At 39.8% G+C, this 21,987-nt stretch overlaps 1 protein-coding gene across 1 annotated transcript in view; it reads left to right on the forward strand.

Annotated features, from left to right (window-relative positions):
- Positions 1-13,919: 13,919 nt before the first annotated feature.
- NAF1 (nuclear assembly factor 1 ribonucleoprotein) overlaps positions 13,920-21,987 on the forward strand; it is a 38,786-nt gene continuing 30,718 nt past the window's right edge. Inside the window, exons 1-2 of the mRNA XM_067737029.1 lie at positions 13,920-14,330; positions 16,769-16,937. Of these exons, the coding sequence (XP_067593130.1) occupies positions 14,077-14,330; positions 16,769-16,937 (423 nt within the window). The 5' untranslated portion in view covers positions 13,920-14,076. The remainder of the gene's footprint in view (positions 14,331-16,768; positions 16,938-21,987) is intronic.

The following is a 21,987-nucleotide window of genomic DNA, read 5'->3' on the forward strand; positions in this document are numbered from 1 at the left end:
GGGGTTTGGGGGTGAGTGAAATGGATGAAAGTGTTCAATGTTATGGTGATAGATGGCAACTATGCTTGTGATGATGATCACTGTGTAATGTATACAGATGTTGTACACCTGAAACTTATATAATAATAATTTAAAAATCTGCAATCTTATGTAACCTCAGTTGTCTGCCATTCTATTTAAAATTGCTTCAGTCCCCTTTCCAAGTTTATTTTTATCTGTTGGCTGTATCACCTCCCTCCCCCTCCCCCATTTTTTTATTGTGCCAAAATACACAAAACATAAAAATTACTACTTAACCATTTTGAAGTTTATAGTTTAGTGATAGCAAGTACATTCATATCATTTTGCAGTCAACACCACCATCCATCCTAATGGGTGTTTTTAACTACCATAAATTATGTGATGAATTTACCTGTTTGTTATTTTTTCTCTCTCTTAAAAGTTGAACTATGTGAGTGTAGGCTTGCTTTTCCCCTGGTTTATTCAATGTGCTATACACCGTGTCTAGACTGTGCCTGGCAGGTGTTAAGGAAATAACGGTTGAATGAATGAATGAGTTAATGAATGAGTGAGTGAGTGAATTGGGTTAGATTTTATTTTCTTATAGGTATCTTTGTTAACCACAGGAATATGATGGATTAACAAGTTAAAGATTTAGGAAAAGCAGAATACTATGCATAATTAATAGTTTGGTGTTTGGAAGGGAAGTAAACATTGAAACCTCTTACACTAGTAATTTTTTTTTTTTTTTTTTTTTGCGGTACGTGGGCCTCTCATTGTTGTGGCCTCTCCCGTTGCGGAGCACAGGCTCCGGACGCACAGGCTCAGCGGCCATGGCTCACAGGCCCAGCCGCTCCGTGGCATGTGGGATCTTCCCGGACTGGAGCACGAACCCATGTCCCCTGCATCGGCAGGCGGACTCCCAACCACTGCGCCACCAGGGAAGTCCTACACTAGTAATTTTTAACAAGAATTTGGTTATTAGAATGAAAGTTTTGTTACTTCAATTTACTATGTGAAGTTAAATAATTCACTTAATTATTTAATCAAATTTATTAGATTTGTAAGAGCTGTTTATGTAATCATGCAGGATCTATTTGAAGACAACTGATGTACTTGAGGAGATAAACTACATTAAACTTGTAAATGCAACTTGAAATGTTGAAGGTGTTTGTCTAAGCAGTTCCAAATATTATTCAAAGATCTCTTAAAAATGATTATTAAAATTTACTAGTCTTACAAGTGAATAATAAGATTATGAGGTGAAATTAATTGCTTAAGAAAGTATCAGGGTTTTAAAATTGTAAAGTTGACAGATTGAGTATACACAAGGTAAACTTCTGAAGTTTCTTTCCTATGTATAAAACTATCTGAGAGGACACCAAAAGAACTCACATCAACTGTACACATATAGTACTTTGAATGATGCTTTTCAAGCAAAAGTGTAACTTTTCACATTAAACTCTGTATGTTCAGGTAATATCTATTTGGAAGATTGCTTTTTTTTGGATAGGACCACGATCTGTTGTCATAAAAAGAGGACTCTTTATAATACTTCAATTTATCTGGTCTAGTTCAACAGTTCATCATATTGCTATTGAATACAATAAATCAAGGAAACCTGCTTCAAAATAAAAACTACCAAAATGTAAATAAACAGAAACCGTCAGCCACTCTAAATATCATTTAGCAAAATGCACATTCTTCTTTAATTATCCATTATTATTTTCATCACTTTTAAGAAAGTTTTGAAGAGTAGGTAGAATGCAATGAATAAAAGAAAACATATTGCAATAGAAATAGTACCATGTTAATTAATGAATATTTTACCATGTTGAAAATATAGTTAGAATTTATTAAATGCTTCCCAAACTTCTACTTTTCCCAATTTACTCATATTTAGTGCATCTTTGCATTTTTCAATATGTAAACTACATGAAGGTAATAACTGCAATAGCTTATCATAATTCCAGAGAAAGAATAAATTATTGTGGAAATACTATAAACTGAGTCTGGCTCTGATTTAAGATATACAAACCTTTGGAAACTATTTTAAGGACTGAAGGCAAATAATTGCCTGAACCACAGGCAATCTAATTCTTTGCTAACCTGAGTTACTTGTATTACTTGTTTTCTTAATATTGTTCTTTTTACTATTTTTCTCCAGTTAAAAATTTCCAGAATTTCAGAGGTGATTGCTTTGCCCTACTTGATGTTGGTAAGAACACATGTACAATATTATGCTAAGTTTGAGGAGAACATTGAAAATCTAGAGAATGCCCCCTGTTTTCATGCATTCATTCACTCATGTGTATATCAGCACTTATTGAACATTTACATGGTCCAGGAAGCATAAAAGGCACTAGTTAAGGTGGGGAACGTCCTTCTTAGGAGTTTGAAATCTATTTAAGGCAACTTCGGAAAGCTTGCTCATTTTCCCCTGGGATGACCTCTAGAAGATATACCATCAACAAGGGTATTATCAAAGTTTGCATAATCGTGAAATGGAACAAACTACCTGCAGAACCTTCAAGAGAAAACTGTCACCTACAGAGCATGCCTAACCACACAATTCCCAGAGAGTTGTATTTAATGCCACAGACTAGCTTGCAGTTGCTATATGTCATTAAAAAAAAAAAAAAAGACATATACTATTTCTGGACCAGACGTTATTTGATACTTTGCTATGAGACCAAATTTTTAGATCACTAAGATACAGACGCAAAAAATAAATGTTTTGACTCTTTATGGTCCTACTGGAAAAAAAAAAAGTATTTTCAGTAATTCTAATCCTAAGAACAAGACATTCTGGACGAAAATAAAATGAAACGAAATAAAATCTATTTGAAGGCATAGGAAAGCTGCCAAATAGCAAATATTTGTGAGACCAAGATCCTGGAGAGAATTGAAGTTCAGAGAGGTGAGTCCAGTATTGTCAATTCCAAACGTAATTATGTGGGCTGCAAACTGAGACTTTGGTAGACCCATGAAGTTCTGGTAACAAAAAACTGGATTTTAGGGACTACAAAGTAGGAAGAAGCCTAGCAAATATTACAGATTTTCTGCTACTACCTTGGAGAGCTCCGCCCTAGGAATCAAGGGTGAATCAGAAATAAGGCTCAAATTAGAATCATTTCAACCCCTGATTAGATTAAGATGACCTGGGATTCCTAGCACTTTAGTAGAAGAAAATTAAATTCTCTCTGTGGGAAAATATCATCCAGAGATTCAAGTTATCTATACTTTTTCATAAAAATGTCTGACATTTAAAGAAAAATCACCCAGTATAACAGAATCAAAAGAGAACAAATGAATCAAAATATAGGTCAGAGAAAACATCCAAACTGAAGTATGAAAGACATAATGATAGAAAATACATAAAAGAGCACAAGAAACATGTAACGTGGTTAAAGGGTCTATCACATGTGAAATTGGAGTCCCAGAAAGAGAAGACAGAGGGCATTTAGACAGTAATAATATTTCAAAAGATAATGCCTGAGATTTTTTCCAAAACTGGTTCTCATGATGAAGAGCTGAGAAAAATCTCCTGTGGCTCAGACAGGGGCAAGGAAAGAGTAATCCTTGTGAAAAACACTGAGTGTGTTCTCCATAATAAAGACCTACTCTCTAGAGAAAAAAAATCTCAGCAGAGCTTTATCCCAAGTGGGGGAAGGGCACTTATTTCACTGTAGTCCCCTCTAGAATTTCTGTCTCACATACAGGGGGAAGTTCTTGGGACGGTAACCCTCCAAGAACACAGACCCACCTAAAGACTGAGATTTAATTTTAGGGTCATAGAATGCTTACCCTCCCTCACACCTTAGTACATACCATCAGGGGCTCCAATATAACAACAGTGGATTAGGCTGGAAGAGCTGTGAGACATAGACTCTCTCTAAGGAGGACCACTACTTAGGAAAGCCTGAAGTCAACAGGGGAGAAAGAAAAAAAAAAAGAGGATTTTAGAGAAATTTGAAGTCTCTGGTACTTACAGCACTGACATAGACATTAAACACAAGTGAGTTCCTAGCCCGACTAATATAAAACCTCACCCTGAAGACTGTTTACCTGTCTTATTACCTGATACATCATGTCTGGCTTTTAATAAAAATATTACAAGGCATGCTAAGAAGCCGGAAAGACCAGTGTGAAGAGGCAACGCAAGCATCAGAACCAGGCTTAGATATGACACATATGTTGAAATTATGGGACAGGGAATTTAAAATACTATGCTGAATATGTTAAATGCTCTAATGGAAAAGGTAGACAACATGCAAGAACAGATGGGTAATATAGAGATGGAAAATCTAAGAAAGAATCAAAAGGAAACTTTAGAAATAAAATACACTTAGAAATGAAGAATGCCTTTGATAAGCTCATCAGGAGACTGGATGTGAGATCAGTGAGCTTGAGATAGGTTCACAGAAAATTTCCCAACAAAATGCAAAGAAAAGGGTAAAAGGACAGAATAAAATATCAAAGAACTGTGGGACAATTTCAAAAGGTGTAACATATGTGTAATTGGCACACCAAACAAAGAAGAAAGAAAAAATGGAGCAGAAGAAATACTTAAAGTCATAATGACTAAGAACTTTCCAAAAGTACTGACAGATAGCAAATCACAGATCTAGAAAGCTCAGAGAATACTGACTGGGTATATTCACCCAAAGGGGGACGTCTGACAATCCACTGAGTAGGAATAAATAAATCTTTAGAGCTTCCCTTTATATTTATTTTTTAATTGCAAGAATTTTGGGAAAAAATAAGCTTTATAAATATTGCCTATGGATTGACCCTGTTGTCCTCATTCTGTCTTTAGATTAGTACTGATTTCCCTGTAATAAGAGAGGTATGATTTTTTCAATTAATTAATTTTTATTGGCATATAGTTGCTTTACAATGTTGAGTTAGTTTCTGTTGTGCAGCAAAGTGAATCTGCTATATGTACACATATATCCCCTCTTTTTTGGATTTCCTTCCCATTTAGGTCACCACAGAGCATTGAGTAGTGTTCCCTGTGCTATACAGTAGAGTCTCATTAGTTATCTATTTTATACATAGTTGTGTATATACATCAATCCCAATCTCCCATTCACCCCCACCCCTTCCCCCTTGGTATCCATACATTTGTTCTCTGCGTCTGTGTCTCTATTTCTGCCTTGCATCCTAAGGGGAGGATGACGGTCCCCCAGGACAGGGGGCTTCATAGCAGAGTGCACCCTGTCCTTTACTTGAAGTATACAGTAACACATTGAATTTTAATTGTGACTTAAGTGGATTTATGGCTTACATATGGTTTTACGATATGTGATATATGATAGATGGTTTTAACTAAAGTAGCTCTCGTAACATGTACAAGCAGCTTTAAAATATTATTCTAAGAAACCAGTGATACTAGTAAAGCAATTGTGATGCTAGTAAAGCAAGCAAGAAATAAGCAAGGATACTGGTAAAGCAGCAACGGCAGAGCTGAACCTCCTGTTTCTTAGTAAGAGCTCTTTTTATAGTTAACAGTACAGTATTATATAATTCAAAGCAGTTAAGAGACAAGATCTTAAATGTTTTCATCATAAAAAAGAAATGATAACTTTGTAAGATGACGGAGGTGTTAGCTAACCCATCATATTGCAATGTATAAAGGTACCAAATTGTTACCGAATCAGGTCCAGCTGCTCATCACTCAAAACATTAATACTTGGGCTTCCCTGGTGGCGCAGTGGTTAAGAGTCCGCCTGCCAATGCAGGGGACACGGGTTCGTGCTCTGGTCTGGGAAAATCCCACATGCCGCGGAGCGGCTGGGCCCGTGAGCCATGGCCGCTGAGCCTGCGCGTCTGGAGCCTGCGCGTCTGGAGCCTGTGCTCCGCAGCGGGAGAGGCCACAACAGTGAGAGGCCCACGTACCGCAAAAAAAAAAAAAAAAAAAAAAAAAAAATTAAGCCTCCCGAGGATCCAGAGGCTAAACCCTTGATTTCTTTTACTCCCTGGACTAAAGCTGAACTGTGAGCCATAGTCAAAACTTTTCCCAAAATAACCCAAGATCCTGCCAGAAATAGTGAGGAATTTAATATAGTCATTCAGACGTATCAACCTGGTTTCTCTTTCATCAGCTAGTTTATATGCTTGTTGGTGAAGGCCATACCCGCATTGGATGAAAACCAGTAATTGGGAAAGTCCTGACAGGTCTCTAGAATTACACCTAGGAGACCATCCACTAACTTATTATATGATCAGGCTCAAGCAATTGCTAGGTGTGTTCATCAGGACATTTTTTCAAAGCTTGTTAACTGGAACAAAATTCAGGCTCGCACATAAAATCTGATGAACCTGTTCATGACTGTTCTATGGACTTCAGATTATTTATTTATTTATTTGCGGTACGCGGGCCTCTCACTGTTATGGCCTCTCCCGTTGCGGAGCACAGGCTCCGGACGCACAGGCTCAGTGACCATGGCTCACGGGCCCAGCCGCTCCGCGGCATGTGGGATCTTCCCGGACCGGGGCACGAACCCGTGTCCCCTGCATCGGCAGGTGGACTCTCAACCACTGCTCCACCAGGGAAGCCCGACTTCAGATTATTATTTTTTTCTTTTTTTCTTTTTTTTTTTTTTTGCAGTTTGGGGATGAATCTCTTCCAGTCCTAAGTGACACCAGAGCCACACACTTGGTGTTCAACCCCATTATTATAAAGCAGCCCCTGCCTCAGAATACTAAAACAGTTCAAATAGTGGGGATCTCTAATGAACCTCAAGAGGTTCCTGTCTCTGAACCTGTTCCCTTTTGTTTAGGCCCTTTGAGAGATACACACCCTTTTCCCCTTTGTTACTCTGACCCTATCTATTTATTAGGCTTCTTGGAAAACTATCATGCTGGAATGTCTTTCTCCCAAAAGGGGAAAATAATTCTAGAATTTGACAGTAGTCATCAAAGTAACCAGCCAAGTGAATTAAATGACCCTTTGACACCTTTTATTTGCTCCATCTCTGATGGTACTAGAGCTGATTCTGGAAACACTTATCATTTGTTCCTATTGAATCAGCTACTAACCTCCTTCTGGGGAAAATCTCCAACTGATGTTAGCAAAATTCACCGCACACCTCCCATCATGATTCAGATAGATACCTCAAAATCTCTACCCAGAATTAATCAATATCCTATAGGATAAAGAGTCCTTTACCATAAGGACGTAAGGCATAAAGCCCATAATAGAAGATTACAGGGCTCAAGGCCTCTTATCCCTGTACTAGCCCCTGTCACACTCTCATTTCACTATTAAGAAAACTTAAGGACTAAGGATGGAGGTTTGTCTGGGACCTCTGAGCGATAAACGACATTGTTATCCCTTGACACCCTGTTGTTCCTAATCTCATACTAACATCCATTCCCACCAGAAGTAAATTCTTCACTGTAACTGATTTGTGCAGTGCATTCTTTCATATTCCAGTTGATGAAGCTACCCGATATCTTTTTGCCTTCACTTGGGAAGAGAAATATTCACCTGTACACCTGATACTAATATAATACTGTAAATCAGTTATACATTGTCAACTGAAACAAAAATGCACAACCTAAAAGTTGAGAATTATGTTTTATTTGGTGGACATACTGAGGACGTAAGCCCAGAAGACACCCTCTCAGATAGCTCTGAGGGACTGTGCTGAAGAGGTAAGGCAGGAGCCAGGTATATAGGGATTTTTGCAAAAACAACAGCAACATCAAAAAAGCAAAACAACAACAAAACACAAAACAAACAAACAAAAAAACCCAAAACAGGTAGCTAGAAATCAAAAGATGACTGTTAATTAAAGAAAACCAGACATCTCAAAGTAAGAGTTTAGTGCTTTTCTGTGTATGGGAAGAAGCAAGAGTCTGGGCTCATTGAAATCATTCCTATGATGTGTACCTTAACGATCTAGGGCCAGTGTCCTGCTTCTCTCCATCCTGAATGTCCTCAGGGTGCACAGTCTGGGGTTCCTGCTGTGGCCGATGGCTTGATGGCCACAACGTCCCTTTGTTTACCAATATGGCAAGCAACATTCCTTGTCCACAACATCAATTTCAATAAAAGAAAAGAAAAAGAAAAAAGAGTCCAGATGTAGAATCAGGCCTACCTGGGGTGACATGCCAGCTGCCATCCAACCAGTGCTGTGATCTTGGGTATGTTTATTAACCTACCTAAGCCTGTTTCTTTGTGTGTGAAAAGAGGATAATAATACTTTGCAAAGATTAAATATGATGTTTATAAATAGATTAGCATAGTGTTTGGTACCTGAGACGCAACAGGTTGCAAGGTATCTGGGGATGTATCTTCCTGTTCAAAATCAAATAGGGGAAAAAAGCAAGAACAAGGAAATAACTTTTTTACGATTTTATGATTCACATTTGCTTCATCTTAATTTGTGCTTAATACTTAATCCACAACACTTGGAATAATTGTGTTTTTATTATTTTTTTCCTAAAGTAAGAATGATGTTAAGATGTCGTGATCCTTTTATATAACCCGATAAGTTTTTTTGGCATTGTGAATAACTTCACTCCCTAATTTATCTGTGTGCAGTCAACATATTTAGGTATTAATCTTAATTATGTTTAATAATATAAAAAGCTAATCTATGTGTTGAGTGGTACAGCTCTACAGAAAAACAAAGACAAACAAACAAACCAAAAAAGAACAAAAATATTTCATCTGGACAGTAATGTCTTAAGGTTATACTGACACTCCTTATTTCTTAGAAATCCTGAAGTCTGATCTGGATGATATAAAGTCCCTAGAGGTTCTCTTTGTTGCAGTATGTGGATGATTTGCTTCTTTGCTCTCCTTCTTAAGCTTCTTCACAGGGAGACAGCATCCACTTCCTAGAGCTTTCAGGCTTAAAGATACAAAAAGTCTCCAAAGAAAGATTGCAGTTTTCCCAAACTCAGATTTGGTACTTAGGGGATCTGATATCAGAACAAGATCCACATGACATCATGGTGTCCTCAGTTTCCAAAAACCCAAAACTAAACACCAACTGTAAGGTTTTCTCAGGATAGTTGGTTATTGCCAAAATTGGATTCCAAATTTCTTCCTTATGGCCAAGCCTTTACATGTTTTACTCAACAATAACAACGTTGACCCAATTTTATGGGAAGAACTTGACAACATAGGCTTCAAGACTTCAGATGAGAGTTGGATGAACCCACCTGCCCTTGGGCATCCCAATCATCAGATTTCCTTTCTCCATTTTGTGTATGAAAAGATTGGAACACCCTTGGGGTACTCACCCAAAAACATGGGGACCACCATCGACCCATAGGGTATTATAGCCTACAACTGGACCCTGTGGCATGGGGATACCCCCCCTTGTCATAAAGCCATTATGAAAACTGCCCTTTTGCTTAATATCTCCAAGAAAATCATGGGATTCCCTTTAACCATTTTTGTACCTCATGCAATAGAATCTCCCCTGAATTCTCATCGCACTCAACATTTCTCAGTCAGCAGCCTCAACTCCCATGAAGTTCTCTTTAACTGCCCCTCTCAGAACCGTTTTACATCGTAATAATCTTAACCTGGATACTCTTCTTCCCTCCATCACTGACAAAATCCCTCTCAACTGCTTAATGCTGACAGACCACTCCTGGCTCTTTGTAATGATCTACAGAAAACTCCTGTGGGTAACTCTGACCTCAAATGGTTCACTGATGGTTCTTATTTAAAAGGTGACAATAACAAATATTGTGCTATGTATGCTATTACAACTCCTTTTAACGTTATTGAGGCAATACCTTTACCTCTGGATACTTTGGCCTTATCACCTAAATTATACACTCTTACAGGGGCTTGTACTTTAGCCAAGGACAAACCTGCCAATATTTATAGTGATGGCAGATATGCTTTTGGAGTAGCTCATGATTTTGGAATGTTATGGAAGCAACGTGGCTTCCTTGCTTCCAGTGGAAATAAAATTTAAAATGGCCCCTACGTTCAGGAATTATTGGATGCAATAATTTTACGTGCCACTTTAGCTATTATTAAGATCTAAGAACATTCTAAACTTCACTGTCTGGTGGCTATGGGAAATTACTTTGCTGACATTTCCTCAAGGAATGCTGTCCTTAAAGGGACCAACCAGCAGCCAAGCCTCTGTCATGATTCAAAGGGATATTTCCCCAAATGAGAATTTTAAAAAACTGGCTAAAGAAGCCCAGCAATTGGCCTCAGAAAAGGAAAAACAGGACTGGAAATTCAACAATTGTTGGTTTGAGAAAAGAGAAAGCCCAAGTTTGGACCAAATAACAAGCCGGTTCTAGCAGACACTCTAAAATTTCTACTCCTCCCTACTGTACGTGCCTTAAGCCATCAGTCTACTGACAAAATGAGAGCCTTCATGAATCAGTGTCGGTGGGGAAACATTAACAAGGCTTCAAAGAGTGCCTACCTCCTTGTCTCACTATCCAAAGTACAACTCGGGGAAGCATGTTCATACTGCTCTGGGGGCATTTTAAATCACCTAATGGACAATCTGAGGTCTGGAAAATGGATTTCATATAACTTCCTCCTCTCACCGATATAAATATGTTTTAGTCATGGTGTGTGTGTTTTCACACTGCACTGAAGCCTTCCCTTGCAGACAGGCTACTGCCTCTTCTGCAGCTAAAATCCTTTTTAGCCCTACCTGAGGAACTCCTCTCAAACTTTATAGTGATGGAGGAACCCATTGTACCAGCCAGGTACTTTGACAAGTCTGTGCTCTTTGGCCAGCTTTGCAGCTCTTTCTTTAACTGCATTATCGGAAGACTCAACTGGCAAAATCTGTAGAGGTGCTAGAAATACCTTGGCCAAAAGCATTGCCCTTGGTCCTTTTTAATCTCAGATCCACCCTTTTTGGAACTCATAAACTCTCAGCTTTGAGGTTTGTCACAGATGCTCGATGCACTTGACTCCTGCTTCTTTTGACCCACAACGGATAAAAGGAGAGACACTCCGATATTACAAAGACCTAATTGCTTCTCTTAAAAATAACCATGTTTTGGTAGAGCAACCTTTTCACAGTGTGCCCTTGAGAGACACAGACCCTAAGTATCATGTTTTGTAAACTGGGGATTTTGTTTATTGGAAAAGACACCTCCCATAGAACTCTCTCCACCCTCACTGGAGACACCCCTATCTGGTACTGCTAACCAACTCTTGTGTCACCAAACTCCAAGGGATAGACTCTTGGATTCACATGACACCTAAAGAAAGCGCTGAACCTTGACTGGACCTGTGCATCATCTGGTGACCTGAAAGTAAAGATTTCCTGCAACTGAAGCAGATGACATCTGATGAGACAGCTTTCTCAAGATAGCCAGACCAAGGCTGTTGGAAGTTTGTCACCAGACCTTTGATGATGACTTAGCACTTCAGATGATCTCCAGTGCCTATGCTCTTGATAACATATGGACTTCTCCCTCCTACCCCTCCTTGTTACTTGAATGTGACCTTAACAGGTTTCCAATCTGTGCACTTTCCCTCCAATGTGAGACACTACACCCAGGAAAGGTCCTTTCTGACACTGAGGGACAAAAAGTCAGTGAACCTAGAAAAACTAACTCTTGATCAATGATGCTTAGAGAGAGATCTTGATAAAGAGGGGGAAATGTAAAAAATGTAATAAACAGAAAACTCAATTAAATAGAGTTGGGAGACCAGAAGGGGGATCTCTCACACCCTGTGACAACAGCAGAGCCCAGCAGGAAGAAGAAAGACTCCTCTTCTTTCTTGGCCAAGCCATGGATTCTTTGTGTATTACATCCCTCCCAACTTCCTTTTTCTCTCTAAAAAAGCAGTCTCCTTCCCTTGCCATGCATATGGTTTGCCATGATTACAGACCCAGAACTGCAATTCTCTGCTGATCCTGAATAAACCCATCTTTGCTGGAGAAATATCAGTTCATTTGTTTCAGATCAACATCAATATGAAGTTCTTCTACTTTCTTAGATTCTTAGATTCCTGGTTCTCTTTAAAAGTCCAGCTCAAATGTCATACTTGTTGAAAAGTCTTCCTTCACTCTCCCATCGCTTTCTCTCTCTTTCGTATTCCTTTGGTACATCCCTCTTCTGTAGTACATGCTTGTACTATAATACATTTCTCTACTAAAGTACTTATGGCTTGCTTCCAACTTGTCTTTTTTACTAAACTGTTAGCTACTTAAGGGCAGGGACTGTGTTTTTCACCTTCCTGTATGCCCAGTTCATGATGCAGTGCATAGGCATGCTAGTAAGTAAATGATCACGGAGTGAACAACTAGGTATTTGAATTGTTCCCAAACCTATGCTTCTGGTCTTAGCCTTTCTATTCAACTCCATTCTCATATTTTCAAAGGGCTGCTGGCATTTTTCAATTGACTGTGTAGTTTTTCCTCAAACTCAACATCACAAACTCATTATGTTGTTCCAACTTCTCCATCTTTATCAGTAATACCAACTTCCTTCCAGTTTCCTTGTTAGACATTTTAGAGTACTTTGAGTCTTCTTCTGATGCTGAGGATTTCCTTTACTCTATTTCACTGACTCTAGCCTCTGTTCAGACTTTCATCACTCAATTCCTGGAAAAATACAAAACCTTTTTGGCTGGCTGGAGGGTATTCTGACTCAAATTTCTTTTCTTCTTAAATTAATATGCATATCTCTGCAAGATCATCACTGAAGTATCATTTTATTCATGTCCATGTGTGAAACTATTTATCAAATAGTTTTGTGAATGTGTATGACACATGCCATTCTCCTGCATAAAAACTTAATTAATGTTCACATGAACTAAATGAGATAGTATTTTTATATTTTATAGATAAGGAAAATGAAATTTAGGTATGTTAGACTCTCTGCCCAAAGTCTGTTACACCAACAAGGAAATGGTAGAGCTGAGATTTGAACACAGGTCTATTTAGCTGGGAACACTGAGCTCTGCTTAATCACTGCATTAGAGAATAGTATCTCGAGTTTAAATTCCTGCCTCTTTTTGGAAGGTCTCCATGATACAGCCAATCAATCTTATTTAACTTCCTTTCACATTTCAAATATCTTTCTCGTTATCTCCTGTGCGTTGACCTTTTCACTTCAATTAAATTGTAAGCTCCAGAGACTATGCATTATTCTTGTCTTAATTTCTATGAAGGTCTAGTACTGTAGAGGGCACACAGTAAAACTCCGTAAATAATTGATAACGTCTTTGGTACAGTTCTCGGCACATATGCATGCTTAATCAGTGGTCACGACGATTATTATTTATTATTACTCGAGGGGTGGATGCATCAAGTTGAAGTCCTAACAGAAAACCAGAAAATTCTGATCTCTACCTCAATCCTAAGAACTTCTTCCTTGCCTTCCTTATGACCCAGAATTATGGTTTCTCAGGCCAAGTTAGTCATTTTAATTACATCCCACCCTTTCTGCGAAGCGGTATCAACTATAACATCAACCAGCAGCAACACTTTTTCCACAATTAGTGCTCTCTTTAAACTGGGAGCGCTTTGGAGGAAAAAAAAATGGAAGAGTTGTAATCGTTTTGAGATGGATGGTCATCGTGCTTGCTGTCTATCCACGGCTGTAACTCCATTTAACTTTAAGGAAGTCTACTAGAAGTGCCTGCTCAAGGATTCCTGGCTCAAGTTTCTGATGTGTACGGTCTCGGCCCATCAGGCATCTCCCTGTCCTGTCATCCCTCCTACCAGTCTCCGCCTCCGCGGAATTGTCCCAGATCCTGCAGCAGCTGCAGGAAAGTCTCCCCATCCCTCTTTGCGGAGTGAGACGCACTTCCCAAGACGCAGGAAATTCGGCGGCTTTCGGACCCCGCGGTCCAGGCTGCAAAGGCCTGCGGCCCGGCCCCGCCGGCCCCGGCCCCGCCGGCCCCGCCCCAGAGAACGGCGTCGCGTCTCTCTACGTCACACGCTGCCGGAAGTGCAGCTGCGTGCACGGCGGGGGCACGTCTCCGGACGGTTCCGCGCGGTGTTCCGCGTGCAGCTCTCCGAGCACCGCGGGAAGCGGCCCAGCGCTTGGTTGTGGCCTCCGCCGCCGAGGTGGTGTATCTCCCCGCGCGGGCGCTCCGAGCGCGGCGCCATGGAGGTGGTGGAGGCCGCCGCCGCTCAGCTGCAAACTCTGAAATTCGGTGGCGCCGGCGTCGGGGTTGACCAAGGTCTGGCCGTGCCGGCTCCGGACCCCGCTCCGGTCGCAGCACCGGGGGCGGACGAGGGGGCCCCGGACCTTGCGGGGGAGCAGCCGCCTCAGCTCGCCCCGCCGTCGCTCCCGGAGCCGCATCCCGGAGGGAGCAGCCTGGAGACGTCGGACTCCGACTCGGACTCCGACTCGGACAGGTCGGGCGCCCGGCGGTCCGGGGCGCGGGGCCCGGGGCGGGCTCGGGGAGCGGGAGGGCCCGGGGAGCCGGGGCGCGTTCCTCGCCGCCCCCTGTGGATCGCGCTCGGGGCCTGAGCATCGCCGTCAGAGCCCCTCGTCCCCGAAGTCTGGGGGTCTTGTGTACACCATATCGTTTTCAGCTAGAGTATAGGAAATCTGTGGATATAGGGTTGTTCCGTGACCAGTCGTGTGGCGTGTCCTTGGTGGTTATAGCTTATAGTTTGGGACAGAGCCGACTTTTCCCCATCCAGTTTAGTGTGTGCGCTTGTTTGTGGAGCCAGATAAATGGAGCATCAGGTGAAGGATTTTATATGTTTACAAGTTGGGTCCCGGCAGTTTTGTTCGTAGAAGCTTTCTGGTGAGGAATTATTAATGAAATTAGCGAAATATTGTTATTTTAGTGTTACTGCAGGCTTCCGTAGGTTTTATGAGCCACCTCCCCCTTCTCTCGCGGTGTCTTTTAAATATGAAAGTTTTGTGGAGGGAGGGGACTTCGGCGTGACGTTACTACACCACGCTGCACATCGTCTACAAGTGTTTGACTGTGTCTTGTGCGACGCGGTTAACAAAATAGATACTACCCCTGCCCTGCATTCTGCTGAGAGGGACGAAAAATAAAAGTAAACATACCAATCAGCCAGTGAGTTGGTGACAATTACCACGAAGGAACAAGCTAGGCACTGAGAAAGTAATAGGAGAACCCAACCCTGTCGGACCCTCTGGCCATGATAAAGTTTTAATTCTAATGGGTGGAGAAACTATTGAAGAATTTTTGAGCAGATAATTGACATGCTCAGGTTAACGTTCTGATGTTTTGCTCTGTGGATAAGGAATTGAACTGGGCTCAAGAGTGAAAGCAGAGTGGGCAGGGTTAGTGTGGAAGCAGTTGGAAAGATGTTCCGTTAGTCCACGATGTGACCATGTTTGGATTGAATATTTTGACATCTCCCTGATCAGGGTCGCTAGTAGATGTTGTAGTGACCGAGTCAGAGAGGCATCAGTTGGGTGGATGGTGGTGCTGTTTACTGGGATGGGGGCTGTAGACCAATAGGAGTATTAACTTCGGACAGTTAATTTGAGGTTTCCCTCACAACAAATTGGAGATGTCATGTAAGCAGTAGGATGATGAGTTTAGAGTTCAGAGGACAATTCTGGTATGGACATGTAAATTTGAACGTCAGATTACAGATAAAACTTACTTGAACTTTTTAATATGGATGTTTTCAAACTCATACAAAGTACAGAGAGTAATACAATGAGTGAACATATACTCATCACCAAACTTGACACTTTCCAATATTTTGCTAACTTTGTTTTATCTAACATTTCTAACATTTTTTTTTAACCTGGTAGTGTTAAAACAAATTTCAGACAGCATGCCACCTTACCTGTAAATTCTTTACTATTCATCTCTGATAAATACTTTTTACATAACCACCATGTCATTATAAATCATAGTAAAATGAACCCTAATTCCTTAATATGACCTAATACACACTCTGTATTCAGATTTTTCTAGCGGAATAGGAGTCACGTTTACCAGTTTTATCATTGACTGAGAATGCAATAGCTTGAAATGATTCCAAGGTTTCTACCTCTAGTGACTGGATTGAGGACTAAACAATGAAATAAAAGTAGAAGCTCGAAGACAGAAGCAGATTTAGTAAGGAGAATGCACTTTTTTCTTTTAACTTGTGAGTGTGAGACATGTATAGGTCATTCATACCACAGTTGCTGGTAAGCAACTAGAGATCAGGAGAGGAGCCTGGGGATATCAAGGCTGAAGATTTGGGAGTTATCTGCACATTGGTAATGATTGAGCTCATTGGATGAGGTTATCCATGGAAAGAGTACCAGAGAAAGAAGAGAACATGAGGATGGGACTCTTAGAAACAGTACATACAAGGAGCTGAAGTGGCTACCAGCAAACAATTTAAGAGGAGAGTTACTGGCACTGAGAATTGCTGTGGAAGTCAAGGGCTAAAGGAGATTTCAGAGAGTAGTGTTCAGCATGGTTAGTAACTTTGAGGAGTTTCCAAATTGAAGACTGAGAAGAAACTCTCTTGGCTTAGTTGTGATTTTGTCCTTGGTGACTAATAAGAGAGGTGCCTTTCCCAGAATTCTCTTCTGTCAGTGATTTGTCACATGCTTAATTATATTCAGACTGTGGCATGACATGTGAGGCAGTTGTAATAAGAGGGTTTGGGTTATAGCAGGGATTTTGTGATCAATGGATTAAAGACTGCTTTCCAAATACCATAGTCAGTTTCGAAATGCTAAGCTTTTGAACAGCAGCCATAAACATCTAGTAAGGTAGATATTTCCTAGTTGAATAATCGTATTTTGGTACCCTCATAATAATTCTTTTGTACTGTTTTCAATTTTTTCTTCTCTACAGTGAAACAGATTCCGATAGTTCAAGCTCCTCTTCTTCCTCATCCTCATCCTCATCGTCTTCGTCCCGTATATCCCTCCCTGCAGTGCTGTCAGATGGAGAAGATGATTTACAAGTTGAGAAGGAAAATAAGAATTTTCCTCTTAAAACAAAAGATGAGTTACTTCTAAGTGTAAGTACTTAGATTTGTTACTGAACTTAATTTGCATGTTCTAAAATATTTTATGGTACCAGTATTGATCTCATTTGGCCTATATCTGCTCTATAAATTTGAATACCTTTCTCAGCTTTTATTGGTCATACCTTTGCCATGCCTTGGCTTTCTTAAGTAAAAGAAAGTATTGATCTGAATAATTTCTCAGGTTGCTTCCAACGCTAACATTTGACGGTTGTGCTGGGCATCCAGTTTGGCTTGCTGCTTTTCATTTTTTATCTTCCCTAAAGAGTGTAAAGTTTTTTTTTTTTTTTTTTTTTTTGCTCTACAACTCAGGAAATTTTGCTAAGTAGCAATTGAAATTATTTTTTTAATCGACTGCATTTAGAGAAATAGTGAAATTAGGTCGGTTGCACTTTTGAGGATTTATATTTACTTGAAGTTTTTGCAGTGTTTTCATTATTACAGTTGGAAAAAACTTGTTTATTGTGGATTGGTATTGACATTTGATAGGTTTGATCTATAAATTTAACTCTTGTGTGCTTATTTCCTTCTAAGCTGTTACTAGGAGGTTGATGGTAGTCTGGTTGAATGAAACCTTATGATCCAAGAGGAAAGTCTTCTCAGAATTTCACAGGATATTGCCACATGTTTATTCTCCCCACTCCCACGTGTACTTTAGTTATTATTAAAGCTTTTAAAAACCTTAATGATCACTGACTGTAATGATATAATACTTAAATCAATGAAGTAGTAAAGCAAGATTTGAAAAAAAATTTTAAAGCCTAGAGTCATTCAGGCACCTTTTCATGACTGTATTCACTCGATATTATTTCCTTTTTCTCGTTGTAAGAAATTTCCTATCTCACTTAACACCTCATGTATTGAGAACCCTTGGATTTGTATGCAAATTCATCATTAATTTATATTTCCCTATTATAGACATTGATCTCTGTCAGTGGTCTTTTTACACAAAGCCTCTCCCAACTTATGACTATTTTCTGAAAGTATTGGTAAACTTGATCTTTTCCCTGTATCTTGATCACCTTTTTATTTAAGTTCTCTCTTAGAGTATAAGAATCAACAAATAAAGGACCACAGTACTTTGATTTATGTATGTGTTTCATTTTCTTATTTATCTTACTAGACCTGGAATTTTTCCCTTGGAATTTAATGCAAAATATTAGTCAATATACTTAGGTATTTTTCTGGATAGAGTTCTCGTATTTTCATCAGAAAGTCAAAAAGGGTCTGTGTCCATAGAGGCCAGGAACCACGTTCTTGAGGACTGAGTTCAGACCTGGTCTTCGTGGTTCCCTTAGTGCCCAGCAGAGTGCTTTTCGGTCAACGGTAATATGTGATTGTAGAATGGGTGAGTGAACAGGCATCTTACATTCACCCACTTTTAAACTATTACAGCACACCTGCCATATGCCAAGTGCTGTAAACAAGACCCATCCCCTTTCTGCTGTCATAGTACCTACTGGAGAGAGAGAGAGAGAGTAAATGAAGCAGAGACAAATACAGTCACTAGCTGGAAGTGCTGTTGAATTGTGAGTGTATGCTTTGCTCATATCAGAAAATTGCATTTTTTGCTGGGAAGGAAAGTATGTTAGCTTTTAAAACTTGGAATAGTGTGCTGCTCTGTTCCTTTTTGTGCCAGTTCTGAAGGATCTTTGGGAAGGATGGAAGGGGCAATTATAGTCTTTATTTTTAAATTTTGGATTCTTAACTAGCTGTTTACTTTATATTTTCATGATTAGGAAATAAATGTACTAGAAGTTCCTAGTCTTTTAAGCCACTCTGGTGCCAGAGCTAGGTGCAGGAATGAGTTCTCTGGTCTGCCCTAAATCTTTTTGACTTAGGGTCTGAAAGAGTATCTGAGGACTCCTTCAGGACTTTAGCTCTGAAGTTCAAGGGAAGAGAATGACTTGGCCCTGAACATCAAGGATGGTGTGGCTACAAGTACTCAGTATCTTTAGGACTCTGCTCTTTTTCTGTTGCTCTGTAGGTGTTTCTGTGCAGGGCTGGTGGCTTGGCCACTGATACTCCTGTATGAAAGCCATGGAGAGAACTTGTGCTCGTTTACCAGGGGCTCGGTACTCAGGCCTGAACAAATAATTGAGTCTAGTGAGATGGTTATTCGGATTCCCTGGACATGAGTTACCTAGTCACTGCTCTTCTTGTGGAGAGTGTGTAGGAGAGTGTGTGCTTGAGAGAAAGCACAGGGTGAGTGTGAGAGCCAGGTGACAGAAAGGAAGCGTGAGAGCGTGTGGAATTTGAGGAGGGCGGGAGCTGGGTGGGTGCAAACCACAAGGAATGGGTTCTCGGTCACAGGAAAGGGAGGCTTAGAACACTTCAGACGGGGTTGCTGTTCTGTCAGTAATAGTATTTATCTTCTGTGGAGGGGAAGAGGGAAATAATAATACTTGGGAGCAGTTAATCACATGACTTACATTGGACTCTCGTGGCGGCAACAGAGACCCTCAAATTGCATCAAGAGAAGGGGGATTTGTTGGAAACTTACTTGGATAGGAAAGCCATCGGGAACCAAGCTAGCTCTTGTGGATGGCCGTGCTGTTTCTTCTGTACGCTTCTTGGGACTCTCATCGATCCAAGTGTCATATTCTTGTTTCCTGACTCACTTCTTCTGTTTGCCTGCAGAGTCATCTTTTTAATTCTCGCTTACACCTGCATTTCTCTTCTTGCTCCTGGCTGTACGTCTGGTCTCTCCTGCTTTAAACTTCTCCACAAGCTGGCTATTAGCGCCATATTCTTTCCTGACTATGACAGCTTAGATTTGTCTTTTTTCAGAAGACGGCAGTCCGCGCTTCCTGGGAAGCATCCCCTCCTTTGTTACAACTAGCTCTGGCTGGTATTGAATGTGCCATTTGTTCAGGTCTACTGGTGTGTGTCTTCTTAGGCAGCAGGGGTTGTGCAGCGGAACTGTTTGCTCTGTGTAGTCTATTAATTTAATTTCCTAATGAAATTCTGAAGAAGATGAGAGAAATATTCTGTGTTGTCTTTGCCAAAAGGCATACATAAATTAAAATGGGCCAAACAGTTAATACCAGTTTCAGAGTTTGTGCTGGATCATTGAGATCTTTAGAACATAGACATGCCCAGTTTAGCCCGGTTTTATGTCCTACCTCTTTATGAAGTATCTCATATGCTAGGCTGTTTGCTATTGTTGTTCAGGCATGCCGAGCTTAATTTTTACCTCCATTTAGCCTGTTTGTCAAACAGGAATGTTGCCTTCCTGGGTCGAGCTTTTTAAATCTTTTCCATTGTTGCAAAGTTAGGTCCTGGTGATCTACCTACTAGCTATTGCGGATCTCTCATTGTAAGAATGTGGGAGCTACAGTGAGGTAACCTCGAGATTGTTCTTTTAGAATTAAACAGTTGCTTTTTAAAAAAATTTTAGTTTATTTATTTTGGTCTGTGTTGGGTCTTTGTTGCTGCGTGTGGGCTTTCTCTAGTTGCGGCGAGTGGGGGCTACTCTTCGTTGCGGTGCGCGGGCTTCTCATTGCGGTGGCTTCTCTTGTTGCGGAGCACAGGCTCTAGGCACGCGGGCTCCAGTAGTGGCTCGCGGGCTCTAGAGTGCAGGCTCAGTAGTTGTGGCACTAGATTTAAACAGTTGCAACAATCTCTTGGGATGACAAGATGTGGTTATAACTTGTTTTAAAAAAAGATGAGAGGAAGAGGAAAAACGAGGGATTGGTCAGCCATAGAGGCATTGGAAAGGAGAATAGACTTAATTGGCTTTTTTCTTAATGTCACAATTACATAATATATGACAAAGTTAACCAAGTGGAATCATTCTTTTAGAACATAAACCCTTCAATGCTGAGAAGGTTTATATTAATATGTAATCTATACAGTAAATGTAAAGCAGTATGCATATTACAGTTTTGGAACTACATTAAACCACATAGGGTTTATTCAGTGTTTCAGTGAATTGGAAAATTAGGTTCTATTTGAAGAAGTTTCTCATCAATTTATGTTCTTAACTGTTCTTTCAAATAAATCTGATGTAATTAAAATTTAGAATCATAAGGACATTCATGGGATTGTGACATTGCAAAGTCTTAATCAGAAATGAATTGTATAAATTAGTACCTATTGAAAACCTGAAGTTTTTACATAATATTTTAAAATTATGATCACAGTGCTTTTGGGGATAAAACATAGATAATACTGCAATATAGATAATGTGTATTTATACATGTAATATAACATGACCAAGAAAAAAACTTAATGCTTGTAGGCAATTCTTGGTAAATTTACCTTCATAATTTAGAGACTGCCTATATTATGTTGTATATATACCATATATCTATACACAATATATGGTGTGTAATTTACAATATACAGTACATAGGCAATATACAAATGCAATGTATGTATATATACAATATACAGTATAATATAGGTAACATACAAATGCAGTATAATTAGGTTGACCCTTATAGTTGTATTAGGGTGAGTACACTTTTTCTGATTCTGGCAGTGCAGACCCTTATCCTAACGTGAGGATATGGAAATATGTGGGCCACCTCAAGTGGTCAGAATTTACAGTGGATTATTTCACATTTTTGACTTCCCACCATCTTGAAATTGTACTGCACCTTGTTCTACAGTTAATAATCGTTGATTGAATGTGGTGTTTTCAGGGCCCAACTTGGTTGATGAGTTTTGTCCTAAATGCAGGCCTTGTTCAACTTCAGCTTTTTATGACTTTAGTATATCTGGAATTATTATATCATATCTTAGAATACCGATGGCACTTACTAGCATTCTCAAAATACCTGATATTTAAGAAATGGCTTATATACTGGAGAGGAGGTAGGTTTTCATTAATACTTGGTGCTTTTTAAAAACAGTGCTCAGATTTTTTAAAAAATTAAGATTTTGTGCTTCATTGCACAAAGTTTTTTCAGTAAGGCTTGTATGAAGCACAAATAATCCTGAATAAATACTGATTTATTCAGTAGAGTATCCATATATACCCTGTGTATATACATGTATATGATCATTATTACACAGAAACATTCCATTTATTAGCTTT

This window comes from Pseudorca crassidens, chromosome 4 (genome assembly GCF_039906515.1).
Source record: "Pseudorca crassidens isolate mPseCra1 chromosome 4, mPseCra1.hap1, whole genome shotgun sequence".
Lineage (NCBI taxonomy): Eukaryota > Metazoa > Chordata > Mammalia > Artiodactyla > Delphinidae > Pseudorca > Pseudorca crassidens.